Here is a 14,395-nt window from a genome sequence, read left to right on the forward strand (position 1 = left end):
TTTGGTTATGTATATGTATTTTTTTAATTCAGCTGACACACTTTGAACAAGTTGATGGAGGGATCACACAAGTTAGATGCCCAGCATTTTGTTTCATATTTTTAAGAGTGATAATTTTACAAAACAAGCAAAGTAAGAATGATCAGTCTCAGCCAGCTAAGGCAATCATATAAAATGCTATTATAAAATCTAAATACAAAAAAGAAAATATTACATATTTAACACAAAGCCAGAATGAAACAAATGTGACTGAGATGTTTAATTGTAATTCATCTGGTTGACTTCTGGCTCTCTGGTTCCCGGCAGACTTTGGTTTGAGAATGATGTTTTTTTTTAGTTCTCCAGTTGGACTGATGTTGTTTGGGCTCTCACCACCAACTCCCTGACATCTTACTCTCCGTGCACACTTTGCAGCACACTGCTCATCACTCACAGCTGACCGACTCTGGGACACAAGCACAAATTCTGTAGAGTAGCTATGAGATTTTCCTCCTGCCACTGGACCCAAGCACTTTGCAGACTGAATAAGGAATAAATTCAGGTAAACAGAAATTTCTCAAAGCTAAGTGGGTAATTTTGTTTAACAGTGAGTCAAAGAATCTTAGCAGGGTCAGGGTACTACTCTACTACTGGTTATATGTGTTTAGTCTCACTTTTTGGTTTGCATAACACTTCTCACATTGTTGAATGTCACATTTCCCATGTTAAAAGGGTAAAAACTCTGATGTAGGACTACATGTGTGGGGGAGAAGGATATGAAACATTTATTTAAAATGTGACAGATTGTCAGATTCCAGCAGTTTTTTGTCCAAGACATTAAAGAAAATGGAGGAAAACAGTGTTGTGATATTTTGATACCATGGTAGCATTTACAGGATATTGTTTTATAGTGATATTATACAGGAAAACTGTTACTCAATAAGGCCCATTTACTAGTTGTTTTTCTCTTTCTCTGTGACCCAAGAATTAATGTGTAAGAATCACAGGCTGGTACCTCAAGGTCGAAAATACCACAGAGATCACTTCCTTACTCCCATCCTCCCTTCTTTATCTCTTAGAAAAAGGCTTGTTAAAGGCCAGGTGGTTTGTTTCAGAATTCACTAATGAAAGAACTCTGTATTCTATGTCTAGGAGTGTATTTCACTGGGATAATCATAAATTGTAGCTGAACTGATAAACTATACAAAGGATACTTCTTTGCTCAGAGGGCAGGAAGACACTTCCTTATTTGGTCTGTACCGGTTTGAACTGAGAATCTGCTGACACACGAACCTTTTTCCTCTATATAAACTGTTGTATGATGAATAAACCTTTGAGTTGGTTTGGGAAGGCAACCTGAAGCAGTCTGTGTTTCCTTGTTCTCCCAAGCTACTCCCGACGTCGTAACTAACCTGCTGAACGGCATACCTGAGTGTTACTTTGAATAATTTTGAATCTTATAGGGTAAAGACAAAACTCTGCTTATAGGTGCCCACGCCTCGGAGGAAAACCCGATCCACGGATGACCCGGGACGGAGATTTCTTTCAAACAGTAAGTTAGATAATCAGGATATTTCTAGACCTAGTGTGGATTAAAATTTTTTAAATTAAATGGTAATTTCTTAAAAAAAAAAAAAAGGAAAAAAGGTCTACGTGTTAGAGAGAGCTGTAAATGCTTAGATTACGTTTTGTTTTGTTTTTCTTTTACTTATACTGGATCTGTGATGTCAAAGACAGAATAAATATTAATATGGTCATTTCTGAGTCAAAGCTCTGGATGTGAGCACTGAAGACCCACCCACTTGCTGTCAGAACATTCTGTTTGCAAGGGACAGCCAATCACAACAAAGCTGGCTTAAAGGGAAAGGAATCAAAACAGTCTGTTTGAGGCTGCACAAAGGATCAGTGTCAGGTAAATAAGGATTTTTTTCCAACTGTGAATCATGCAAAGCTGCTGTCGTAAAGCACATGAATTACAAATATGGAGCTGGAAACCAGTATTAACTTTAATACGGCTGGTAATCTCTATATGAATATATAGAATGTACCAAGGGATTGGTACTGAAAGCTCTGGTTTCCACTTGTAGTTGCATTGACCAGTCATATCTTTGCAGGCTTTCATTGCATGCAGTCTATGTGATGGTAAACTGTATTGGATTATTACCCACTTTTGTCTGACAATTTAGTTTTTTTTTTCCTGTATGGTTTCCAAGGTGTAACCCAATTCAAAATGTACTACTAATTTGTTTATTTACTTAATTATCTACTTAGTTATTGGATGCGGAAACATCTTCTCGAAATTTAATGGTCGTGGTAGTGAAACCTATGATGCATGGTTTGGAGATGGTGGCACTGACAGAAAGACAGATGACAGAAGGCAGATTTCAGGATTTGAGGATGTTAAGATTTTTGCCGGGATGGACGTGATTAGAAATGAGTACATCAGAAAGATAGCTCAGGTTGAGCGGTTTGGAGACAAAGTTAGAGAGGTGAGGCTGAGATGATTTGGACATGTGAAAAGGAGGGACACTGGACAAAGGATGTTGAAGATGCTCCTGAAGGCAGGAGGAAAAGAAGTTGACCTCAGTGGAGGTTCATGGATATAGTGGAGGAGGACATGCAGAGGGTTGCTGTGACAGGAGAGCTAGAGATGGAGGAAGATGATCCACTGGGGTGACACCTAAGCAGCCAAAAGAAGAACTGTCATTACACCAATCATGCTTTTCTCTAAACTGAAGTGGAATTCTGTTAGAAAAAAAACTTTGAGGAATTACCTGAGACATACGGGCGCTACAATTTTTATGCCACCATGATACTATGCACAACCACAAATGAATCTGGAGTTAATAATTACTTTTTTTCCAGCTATTTTCAGCTGTGGAGAAATACACATTTGTCCAAGATTTTTAAGGTTTTGGTTTCCTAAAATTTAAAAACTTCTATATTAGCGTCCAAAAACATTTATCTATCTTTATTTTCTATTTGAAATTGTATCCGTTCTGTAAATTATTCTACTTCAGTAATGATGCAAATAGATTAACAGTCACTTGTAGCGACTGCCAATGGATCACAAGCCACACAGCGTTGCCGCCACAAGTCAGAAAAGCCACCAGCATCGCTAAAGGGCCACATTTGAGATGAAATGAGATGAGATAGCCTTTATTTGTCAGTTGCAGGTCTTTTGCCCACAACAGAGATGACATTTCACTGGCTGGCTGGCCAGCTCACCCCATACGGCTGTGCTGAGTGAGGATTTCCCCCTTGTAGCCGAGAGCTTTGCTGGATGAGCATGTGGACCAAAACTGTGTGTTGCTTATATGCAAAGTTATGCATATTAAACTCTTGAATAAAATGCATTTCACAGATATTGTTTTGAGAGATATTTGCAGGCAGTGATCATAAACATGGGAAATATTAGAAAGTCTGGTTGTTTCTTGGCTGTTTCTGTGCACAGCCATGATACTTGGTCTTTTCTCGTGCTGCATCACATTTAGTTCTCTGGTGAGTATCTCTAGCTACAAGATGAGGGGTGGACAATCACATATTATGTTTTCATTTACCATTAGCAAATCACTGTTGGATTATGTGTATTTATCCAATGTTTGAAATCAAGATTTTCTAGGTTTGGTTTAAAGGCCAAACTACAAAACTGGACAACAGAGTGGCAACATCGGATTCAGTGCCAACATGTGTAGTCATACCTGAGACAAATTTAAAGAAAGGAAACAAAAAAAAAACATAGCAACATTAAACATTGAAAACAATAAACAATAATTTGTATTTCAAGAGATGAAGACAGTTGGTCTTGTTGACAACAGACAGGTAAAATCAAGTAACATAACTGTCCCTTTCTATTGGTTTTTGTATTAAATAAATGGTGGTCTTTTGAATAAAATTAGCACCTTGAGAAAAATGACACCTAGGTTCACTTACAGTACTAGAACAGTGGATTTACAGTGAGAGCTTTACAGGCCTATGGGACACCAGAAGCCGTGTCCCTGTAAAGAACACATTGTTATAGACATCAGTGAGGACAGTCTGACGTTTTATATATACAGTGAGCAAGCTGTAACACTATCCCTGCACAACTGCATAACAAAAAACAAAACACTGTATAAAGGATGCTTGTAAAAAAAAAACATACACTTAAATTATTTAATGTCTCTGTAAACGAAATTGCCTTCTCCGTGAAAAAAAGCCTGGGGGCACTATTGGCCTCAAAGATTCAGTCATACAAAGTCACTGAACTTGAGGGATAAAATCCTCCAACACTAGAGGATAAAGAAGCAAAAACTTCACAGACTGGAAGGTTCCACTTGTCCATGATTTAAAGAGAGTTTGTGTCCTGGACCTGAGAGTCTTCCGGGATGGTACAGTTTTCTCCCACCTCTAGCTGAAACACACAGGTCCAACAGTGAGGCCAAACTGGTATGTCGCATTTCCTCCTCCCATTAGTGCCACGTCTCTCAGAGGAAGGAGATGGAGGTCCTCAAACTCCAGCACAGACTCCCGAGGACCAGACTCCATCTCCTCTCCAGGCTGATGAACCAAAAATAGATTACATTTGAACATTTACAGTAGTAAACCCTAAGTAGAGATCAGCTTTAGATAAGTTTCTCTTTCTCTTGAATTGAATATACATAAATGGTATACATACATACATAAACTCTCTCTGTTAAGATCAAAGAAACAAGCATAACTGCGAGAGTGCAACCCCCCACCCACACAGCTCAGTCTCGGACCAATATTTACTTTTAAGGGAATAGTATTGAAATGCACTTTTATTGCATTAAAAAGTGCAGCCTTTTCTTATCTTCCCAGTTGAAACCCATTACCTGATATCATTTTGAATATAAATATTTTTTTACTATTTTTATTTATGTGAATATATTATATTTGTAGCATTCTTTTAATTGTTTAGTAAAATTCATTTAAATGTTTAGTCATAAATATTAAGTGAAAAAAAGGTTTTGATCAGGAAGTTTACTTTGTTTTTAAAAAAAAAACAAAACCCAAAGTAAATCTTATTCAGGGTCATTGTACATGTATTCAAACTGTTGTGTTTTTAAATGATTATAACCTGTAATTGTAATGTACAGAACAAAGTCATGATAAAATATTGCGATATTTAGAATCCTCATATATCATTCTCTATACGCCTACATGTTGACAATATAAACAATGACTGTAAGAAACAGTTTTAAAATACTTGATATAGCGTTATTATCACTTTGGCCTTATGCCTGGTGTATTATTGGTTAGTTATGTCACCCGCCTGTTAGTATATTTTATTTGTATTTGTATTTATTATTGCTCTAACTCGTTCTGTGAAGCACTTTGGCATACCTGTGGGTTTTTAAATGTGCTATATAAATGAAATTGTATTGTAAGCCAATTTTGAACGGATGACCCCACTGTACACTTGAATAAAGTTGTATCAGAATTTATTTAAAACTTTTAAAGGTATTGTGTTTACACACAGAGTGACAGAATGACATGTACGCATAAACAGGACCAAAAAATACAGCTTCAGTACGACTGCAGTAACCAAACTCCTATTTGTGAAGGTTTTTTGGAATTTCTGTCTCAAATCTGTGATGCTTTGGCTGTACTTTAAATCTAATTAGCTAATACGCAGATCGATACAGATTTTTTGCCAATTCATCACAGTTAATCACTGTGTTCTCACAAACAGATTGCATTTAATTGCCAACTTGACCCCATTCAGTCACAAACTGATAGCAGACTGACACATTTATGCCATTTTACATGAAACTACTTTTCTTCTTTTTTCTTTGTTTAATAAGCAAGTCCTGATTTTTGAAAACTGTATGTATTTTTTGCACATTGAGCTCCACAAACCACATGCCATTTACTTACATATAAAACATTCAGGATCTTCAGTACAGTACACAGTATTTTATTTTTTGTTTTAATAAATTTTTTTTATTTTGGGCCTTTGGGAATTCCTTCCAAACTATCTTGGATTAACAGAGCTTTATGTCCTTCTACACCCTGCCCATGTTGAGTTAATCTGTCCAACCTTTTGCAAATCTGGCAAAAAGGAGGTGAAAAAAAGTCAAATAGGAAGATATTTTTCAGTAGTTCTGTTACATACCACACAATCTTGAACTGCTCCGAGGTAACTTTGTGTCCTTGAGTCAGTGAGGAATTTGACATCTCGGTAGGCCGGGCCCAGTCTGTGTCCTGGGTGGCAGGAGTAGGTAACCTTCTGTACAGCTGTGCCACTGTGCAATCTCAGAAAGCGCATCTGGACCACATTAGCACCTTGATAATAAAACTATAAAAACATATTAGAGTTATCAGAAACGCTTTATTATAAATCAGGCCAAAGACACTAAATAGAAGGAAAACTGAAAAAAAAATACATTAATTATATGTGTGGTAATATAAATGCATTATTATTATTGTTATCATCTCCTGTTTTCTTTGTGTAATGTGAGGTGTTTCCAGCTGTTTAGCCTATTTTAGATCATTATTTTGGTTTCCAACCATATTTACAAGCTCAAGTGGAACCTGCAGTCCCAGCTCCAGGAGGCGACTGTTTCAGCAAATCAAGTTCGATGAACTCAATGTATATGTGTCCAGTAACAACTGAATATCAGTGTTTTAGAGGGTGTTTTATTTACTCAAGCATAAAATACATTTTTATTTAACAAAAAGAAAGGCATCAAATGATCTTTGATGGCAACAAATGTCTTCAGAAGGCTGACTCTGGCCCCAGGGCCTTATTTTTGATATCCATGCTTTAGACTTTAGCTCTTCTCCCAGTGTTTCATCCTCTTGTGTCTTTTCCCTTGTATTTAGTCCAGTCATGTCTGTGTTTTCCCCATTTAGTTATCTCACTTCCTGTTTGTTGTTGGGAGGTTGTGGTTCCTTGTTTGTTGTCTAGAGTTTTGTTTCTTTTATCTCGTCTGCTTTGATTCTGTTTAGCTGTGTCTCGTTTTCCTCTATTTTCTATTTCCAGTCCCCCGGTCACCCTTTTAGAAATATGTAGTTGCCGTCTATATATACAGCAGAGCATCAGTTGATGTTTTTTGCCTTGTGTTTCCCAGCTTCAGTGGCATTTTCCCTAGCGTTTATTCCCAGTTTAGGTTTCTGTAAGTAGCCTTTTTTAGTTCCCTTTTGTATTTTTGTGTTTCATCTTTTGTATTTTGGTCAACAGTCCAAATAAATGGCTCATTTTTTGTTTAACTCTGTCAGTCTGTGAGTGTGCATTTGGGTCCTCATCTCCACTACATATACATGACACCATGTCATTAGCAGTGTCTCTTTTCCCTGTTCTGATGCTTGGTTTGAACTTTAGCAGGTCGTCTTGACCATGTCTACATGCATTAAGCTGCTGCCACATGATTGGCTAATTAGATATTTGTGTTAACAAGCAGTTGAACATGTTTACCTAATAATGTGAGAGTACATTTTCCCCACTTTAGAAACTTTTGCCTATTTTGTTCATCTAGCCAACTTTATAAATGTAACACCAAGAACTTCTTGCCTAGCAGAACCCAGGCCCTAGAATTAATGTTTAATTTTGGCAGTGCCACCCAGAGGTATTCACTCACCTGAAATCCCTGATTCAGCTTGCTGAGCCACTGAAAAGATCCTTCCTCGGAAAAGTCCTCCATCCACGCTTTCGTTGGCAGCTGTAGGCAGATGAAAAGAAGGCACAATTTCGTTTTCAGACTGTTGCTAATGAAATCCTGAATTACCATGCTGCTCAGACATGACTAAAGCAGTATTCGACTCATGCTAACCGAAACCAATTCACATTTCTCTTTGGTTGAGTGAGTCAATTATTTATGTAGGCTGGACTATATTAGAGTAGATAGGGTGAAAGGTGAGTGTGTTTTGTGGTTTTAAACAGACTGAACCAACCATGAAACCAGGAAAACACAATACAATGAGAATAATAACAGTTTCTGTCCTTTACATGACCTGATACCCTTCAGATGAATATAAAGTAATTTAGCCATGCATTGCTTCATTCCTTCCTGCAACCAGACAACTTAGTTTTCTTCATGCATACCTCTGACTGATGCAAACAGATTAAATTTGAAACATTTAATAAATGAGGGGTGACATGCAAATTCAGTTAAATACATTTTATCTAATATATTTGATGTAGCTCATTGAATTTAGTTTTATATAAGAGACAAGAAATTTTGGAATTGTCAAATCTGATCATTTCTAGGGTACAGAAGATCTCAGCATTGAAATTAGCAAATCAAACATTTTTAAGTGCTTATTACTACGTTATTCCCACTCATAGCTTCATAACTGTTCACACTTAAGTTGAAAAAAGGAGAAAAAGTGTAAAAGTGCAAAAGAAATTTCCTGTTTAGAGACAAAGATACAGATTCAAGTTAAAGTCACTACTGCAGAAGCATGAGGTGAATGACGATTCACCTACAATACAAATACATTAAATGATAGTGGCCATGTCCTTGATTCAGAGGTACAATTTCCTGCAGACTTTCTCTGCTGATGTCTTTATACCTGAGAGTCTTGAGGATGAAGGCAGGTCTGTTTTGATGTGGAAGAGAAGCTGCAGTAAGCCAGCAGGGCATCGGCAGGACTGCCCTGGTTGGGGTCAATGTAATACATTCCTGTACAGAAAGGTTAGCAGGAAATGAATGAGAAACCCAGGGACCAAAGTATTACAGTATGCTCCATGCTGACAGTAAAAGCAGTGAAATACAGGGAGCACAAGAACTTCAACATGCTGGCCTGTAAAAGGAAAGCATTAAAGAGGCTGGAGTGTAAAAATATGTCTTCTGTGAACTATTAATATCCCCGTGGCAACAAGCAACAGGATTGCTGACGATCTGCAAATTTGGCTCTTTGATAGTCAAATAGAATTACCCATATTCATTATCATTTATATACAAATATACCTTAATATATGTACCAACATATACAGTGGGGCAAAAAAGTATTTAGTCAGCCACCGATTGTGCAAGTTCCCCCACCTAAAATGATGACAGAGGTCAGTAATTTGCACCAGAGGTACACTTCAACTGTGAGAGACAGAATGTGAAAACAAAATCCATGAATTCACATGGTAGGATTTGTAAAGAATTTATTCGTAAATCAGGGTGGAAAATAAGTATTTGGTCACCTCAAACAAGGAAAATCTCTGGCTCTCACAGACCTGTAACGTCTTCTGTAAGAAGCTTTTCTGTCCCCCACTCGTTACCTGTATGAATGGCACCTGTTTGAACTCATCATCTGTATAAAAGACACCTGTCCACAGCCTCAAACAGTCAGACTCCAAACTCCACCATGGCCAAGACCAAAGAGCTTTCGAAGGACACCAGGAAAAGTATTGTAGACCTGCACCAGACTGGGAAGAGTGAATCTACAATAGGCAAGCAGCTTGGTGTGAAAAAATCAACTGTGGGAGCAATCATCAGAAAATGGAAGACATACAAGACCACTGATAATCTCCCTCGATCTGGGGCTCCACGCAAGATCTCATCCCGTGGGGTCAAAATGATCATGAGAACGGTGAGCAAAGATCCCAGAACCACACGGGGGGACCTGGTGAATGACCTGCAGAGAGCTGGGACCAAAGTAACAAAGGTCACCATCAGTAACACACTACAACGGCAGGGAATCAAATCCCGCAGTGCCAGACGTGTTCCGCTGCTGAAGCCAGTGCATGTCCAGGCCCGTCTGAAGTTTGCCAGAGAGCACATGGATGATACAGCAGAGGATTGGGAGAATGTCATGTGGTCAGATGAAACCAAAGTAGAACTTTTTGGTATAAACTCAACTCGTCGTGTTTGGAGGAAGAAGAATACTGAGTTGCATCCCAAGAACACCATACCTACTGTGAAGCATGGGGGTGGAAACATCATGCTATGGGGCTGTTTTTCTGCCAAGGGGACAGGACGACTGATCCGTGTTAAGGACAGAATGAATGGGGCCATGTATCGTGAGATTTTGAGCCAAAACCTCCTTCCATCAGTGAGAACTTTGAAGATGAAACGAGGCTGGGTCTTCCAACATGACAATGATCCAAAACACACCGCCCGGGCAACAAAGGAGTGGCTCCGTAAGAAGCATTTGAAAGTCCTGGAGTGGCCTAGCCAGTCTCCAGACCTCAACCCCATAGAAAATCTGTGGCGGGAGTTGAAAGTCCGTGTTGCTCGGCGACAGCCCCAAAACATCACTGCTCTCGAGAAGATCTGCATGGAGGAATGGGCCAAAATACCAGCTACTGTGTGTGCAAACCTGGTAAAGACCTATAGTAAACGTTTGACCTCTGTTATTGCCAACAAAGGTTATGTTACAAAGTATTGAGTTGTATTTTTGTTATTGACCAAATACTTATTTTCCACCCTGATTTACGAATAAATTCTTTACAAATCCTACCATGTGGATTCATGGATTTTTTTTCACATTCTGTCTCTCACAGTTGAAGTGTACCTCTGGTGCAAATTACTGACCTCTGTCATCATTTTAGGTGGGGGAACTTGCACAATCGGTGGCTGACTAAATACTTTTTTGCACCACTGTACAGTATGTATGTATTTGTCAATATATTATATGCTGATAAAATAGATAAAATAAAGTTAATAATCTCTTCAAAGGGAAAAAAGTCATAAATGGAAAATAACATTTATTTTAAAACAAAGCATTTTTCTATATACACAATGCTGCTGGGAAAAGAATTCATGCATTTTACTGGGTGATGTTATTTGAAACAAACTGATTTTGAAACTTGATATCAGCACTTAGGGACTCTTAGCAAAGTGGCAGTAAAGCATAAACAGCAAGACAAGAATTTAAATCTACCATCTGTGTTAAATGAGCCTAAATAAATGCAAACATTTCACAAGGCTACTTACCCTCCATGCTTCGGAGGTAGGTGAAGTACAGGGGTAATGTTAAAAACCAAAGCACTTCAACTGGTTTTGCTCTAATAACAATATGTATGTATAAATAGTATAAATAGGTTTAATCCATAATCTTAAGCAGCTTATCCAACTATGAGCACAGGGAGCCTATCAGAGCTGACCTTGGGAAAGAGGTGGAGGTGAACCTAATAGATTCTGCTTGTTGATTATATGACTCAAATTATTTTAGAAGTACTGAAACAGATGGACGCTTTGTTGTAAGGTGAAGTTCTGGTTTAGATGGCCTAAACCACACGCTGAACCACACTACACAGAGAATATACAGGTCAATCATCTACAAAGCCTCACTTTAGCTTTTACTCAAAACCAAATAAGAGAAAAATAAACTAATCTTTTTTCATTTCTCCTCTGAAATGTATTCTATTCTGTAAATCTATTCTATTATAGCACAAAGCTGTAATGGAGCAGGAGACACTCATTTAACCCTTTTTTTACTCCATCTAGCTTGGGGATCGTTCACAATCGTTCAGTGTTGCTTTAGTGTTTACTTTAAAGTTTCAGTAACTGACCACTGCTGTATTCAGGGTGACAGAGCCAGAGCTCCAGACAGGTAGTAGCTGGATGCTCTTTGCTGCCATCAGGAGGATCCAAAAGCAGCCGAAGCTCCTCCTGAAGAGTATCCAGCAACGTCTGGATCAGAAGGTAGTTGGGCTTATCTGACATATACATGAGGTCCTGGATATGGGAAGACAATGAGGAGAATATGATTCGGCCAAGTTTAATGTTTAGAGCCCATGTACATTTAATGAAAAATAATGATTTTGATATGAAGGGGTTTTTAAAAAATTCTTATTTCTTTATATCTCTATATCTTTAATTTCTGTCTTTCTTTTTTAAACACATACTGTTTCCAGTTGTTGGAAAGAAATGTTTTTTAATGTGCAATTTTAATCGAATATTTCGTAACAGAAAACAACAATTCCAACATATAATTGGCAATACAGTTTAGAAACTACTTGCCTTGAGCTGAGACAAGGTCATGTTCAGTGACTTTCCAGGAAGTCCGGGAATGCCAGGTGGACCCTAAAACACAAGATTAATCTTCAAATGACTAAACCGAAACTATTATAAACTAGCCAAAATAGATAAAAAGTATTATATCAATCATTTGACATAACTGGGAATAATTCTGTTATAATATCTTAGTATAATGTAATTCAGGGTAATTAGAATTAAACTGTACACCCTTGTTTGGGTTTTGTTTCAAGCTTTCCAAACAAGCTTTGCTAACCCATGAGAGCAAATTTGGGGCAAACACAGTTTCTACTCCACCCAGATCAGATGAAGTAGGAAAGATGGGAACGCCCTGCACCCAGGTATTGCAACAGACAGAAAACTGTTTGCATTGTTAGAGCAAACATGATAACCTAGTGTTTTTTACCCATCTGTTGTAGACTTACCGGCAGCCCCTTCCTGCCAGGTGGACCAGGCAGACCTTGGTAGCCTTTCAATCCCTGCAGGGAGAATTATATATAATAGCAACAATATAACAATACAATTCCGTACTCTTCCACATGGCAATATCAAACTGTTAATTATCACATACACCGATAAGGAAATAAAGACTGCTGCATGATCACATTAGACTGCCAACTTCCAAGTGTGACATCTTTATGATTATGTGAGTCACTTAAAAAAGGGGGAACAGGCCATTTTCTTCACAGAGTGGTGAGTAAGAGCTGAAGAGTGTTTGATATAGAAGAACAAGAGAGCTGGAGGTGATGATTTCATACCTTTAATCCAAACAAACCCTGCAAGAACAGAGGACAGGGGAAGAAAAGGGCATTAGTGTGATTTTTCAGTATGAAGTGCATTTATCGACTTCCGACTGCTTTTATCAGCTGCATTAAGAGCCTGTCACCTGTACCCTTGCTGATTTTATAATCTTAGTCAATGGACTTTTTTTTTTCTTAAGACACAGTGGGTTGAACAGTTATAAAGTGCTTCTGAATGATGATTGATTTCACAGGCTGGTAGCTGAAGAACAGGGTAGGCTAACAGACAGCAGTCTGCCTTTATGCAGAAATTGCAGCGGTTATTATAAAACAATAACATTTGTCTTCATTTTTCAGACATACCCTGGCAAAAAGTGTCTGAGCAAAACATGTGAAATTCTTGAATTGAAAACATAAAATATTGAAAAAGTCCAAGATATATCTTCCTGACTAAACTTTGCATATCAGAGGGGGGAAAATGACAAACAGAAAAAGAAAAATACAACAGTTAAAGAGGGCTGAAAAATGTATCATGAATAAAAGATGTTGCATAAGCTTGCCATACTCAAAAGTATATTAAAGATTTAGAGAGAGATAATACTTACAGGCAATCCTGGCATCCCTGACATGCCCCTGGGCCCTGGCAGACCAATGTTTCCCTAAGACAACATCAGTATAGTGAGAAACATAAACATCTGTCAATCTTTAACATCATTTAAACACAGTTACACATGGGAAAATTCAAGGCTTTAAACCCGAGAGCTAACAATGCTGCAGTCTTTTTTTGTGTACCTGTTCCCCTTTTGGACCCTCTGGACCAGGCAATCCAACAGGACCACGGATACCCTAAAAAAAGGAAAATCCCAAAGCAGCAGTGATGTAATGTTTCTAGTGTTTTTAATGGCCCCAGTAAATAAAAACCAGAACCACCTGGATGAGCGTTCTTTGATCAGAATGAACCACTATGTGAATCCCATTTGGCATTTGTCTTCCTTTTGTTATTTTCCAAATTATCTTGATATATCCAAACATATTAAACAGTCATTTACATCCCACAAAAGACTACAACTTAAATGATCCTGTTTGTTTTGTTTACGACTGTTTAAATCTGTTAACTGCTCCTACCTTCATGCCATCAACTCCAGGTAGTCCAGGCAGTCCCATGTCTCCTTTGTCACCCTAAGAAGATATGAAACATATGTTAACAGACAGGATGAAAGACACTTTGAAAGACCTTTAGAAAGCCTGAATAAGTAGTTGGAAGCAAAACATTAAGAACTAAGGGATGACCCAAGACTTTTGAACAGTACTGTAGTCGGTCTTAGTTATCTTTTTACTTGTTTACCTTTTCACCCCTTTGACCTTGATCACCTGACTCTCCACGTAAGCCGGGGATTCCCTTGGTAAAGAACACAAAAACACATCACATAAAAATAAACGCATTCTATTTGTTAAAATCATCCATTTGTCTCCAACTCACTGAATGTGGTAGACCAATGAAGAAGCAATTTCAACAATGATGTATGGATGGGTAGGTGCACAAATTCACTTACAATGAGTCCTGACCATCCAGGGAGCCCCACCGGTCCTGTGTCTCCCTTTTCACCCTAAACAATAAAGCACAGTCTACTGTTAGGTCATATCTCATATTTAAACCAACTGTAGGGGTTACACAAAGCATATAGTTGTGTTCCCACCTTTGGTCCTCTCTCTCCCCTGGGCCCTCTGACTCCAGCCTTTCCCCTTTTTCCCTGAGGA

General features: G+C 38.2%; 1 protein-coding gene across 2 annotated transcripts in view; it reads right to left on the reverse strand.

Moving 5' to 3' along the window:
• Positions 1–14,395, reverse strand: part of LOC113026024 (uncharacterized) — a 122,703-nt gene continuing 108,308 nt past the window's right edge. For both annotated transcript variants that reach the window (XM_026174418.2, XM_080304472.1), the window contains 14 exons: positions 14,335–14,388; positions 14,191–14,244; positions 13,983–14,036; positions 13,763–13,816; positions 13,430–13,483; positions 13,243–13,296; positions 12,656–12,673; positions 12,323–12,376; positions 11,883–11,945; positions 11,432–11,597; positions 8,497–8,606; positions 7,563–7,643; positions 6,098–6,280; positions 1–4,518 (listed from right to left, as the gene is read on the reverse strand). In XM_026174418.2, coding sequence (XP_026030203.2) covers positions 4,369–4,518; positions 6,098–6,280; positions 7,563–7,643; positions 8,497–8,606; positions 11,432–11,597; positions 11,883–11,945; positions 12,323–12,376; positions 12,656–12,673; positions 13,243–13,296; positions 13,430–13,483; positions 13,763–13,816; positions 13,983–14,036; positions 14,191–14,244; positions 14,335–14,388 — 1,149 coding nt within the window. In that variant the 3' untranslated portion in view covers positions 1–4,368. The remainder of the gene's footprint in view (positions 4,519–6,097; positions 6,281–7,562; positions 7,644–8,496; positions 8,607–11,431; positions 11,598–11,882; positions 11,946–12,322; positions 12,377–12,655; positions 12,674–13,242; positions 13,297–13,429; positions 13,484–13,762; positions 13,817–13,982; positions 14,037–14,190; positions 14,245–14,334; positions 14,389–14,395) is intronic.

Source organism: Astatotilapia calliptera, chromosome 7 (genome assembly GCF_964374335.1).
Source record: "Astatotilapia calliptera chromosome 7, fAstCal68.1, whole genome shotgun sequence".
NCBI classification, from domain to species: domain Eukaryota; kingdom Metazoa; phylum Chordata; class Actinopteri; order Cichliformes; family Cichlidae; genus Astatotilapia; species Astatotilapia calliptera.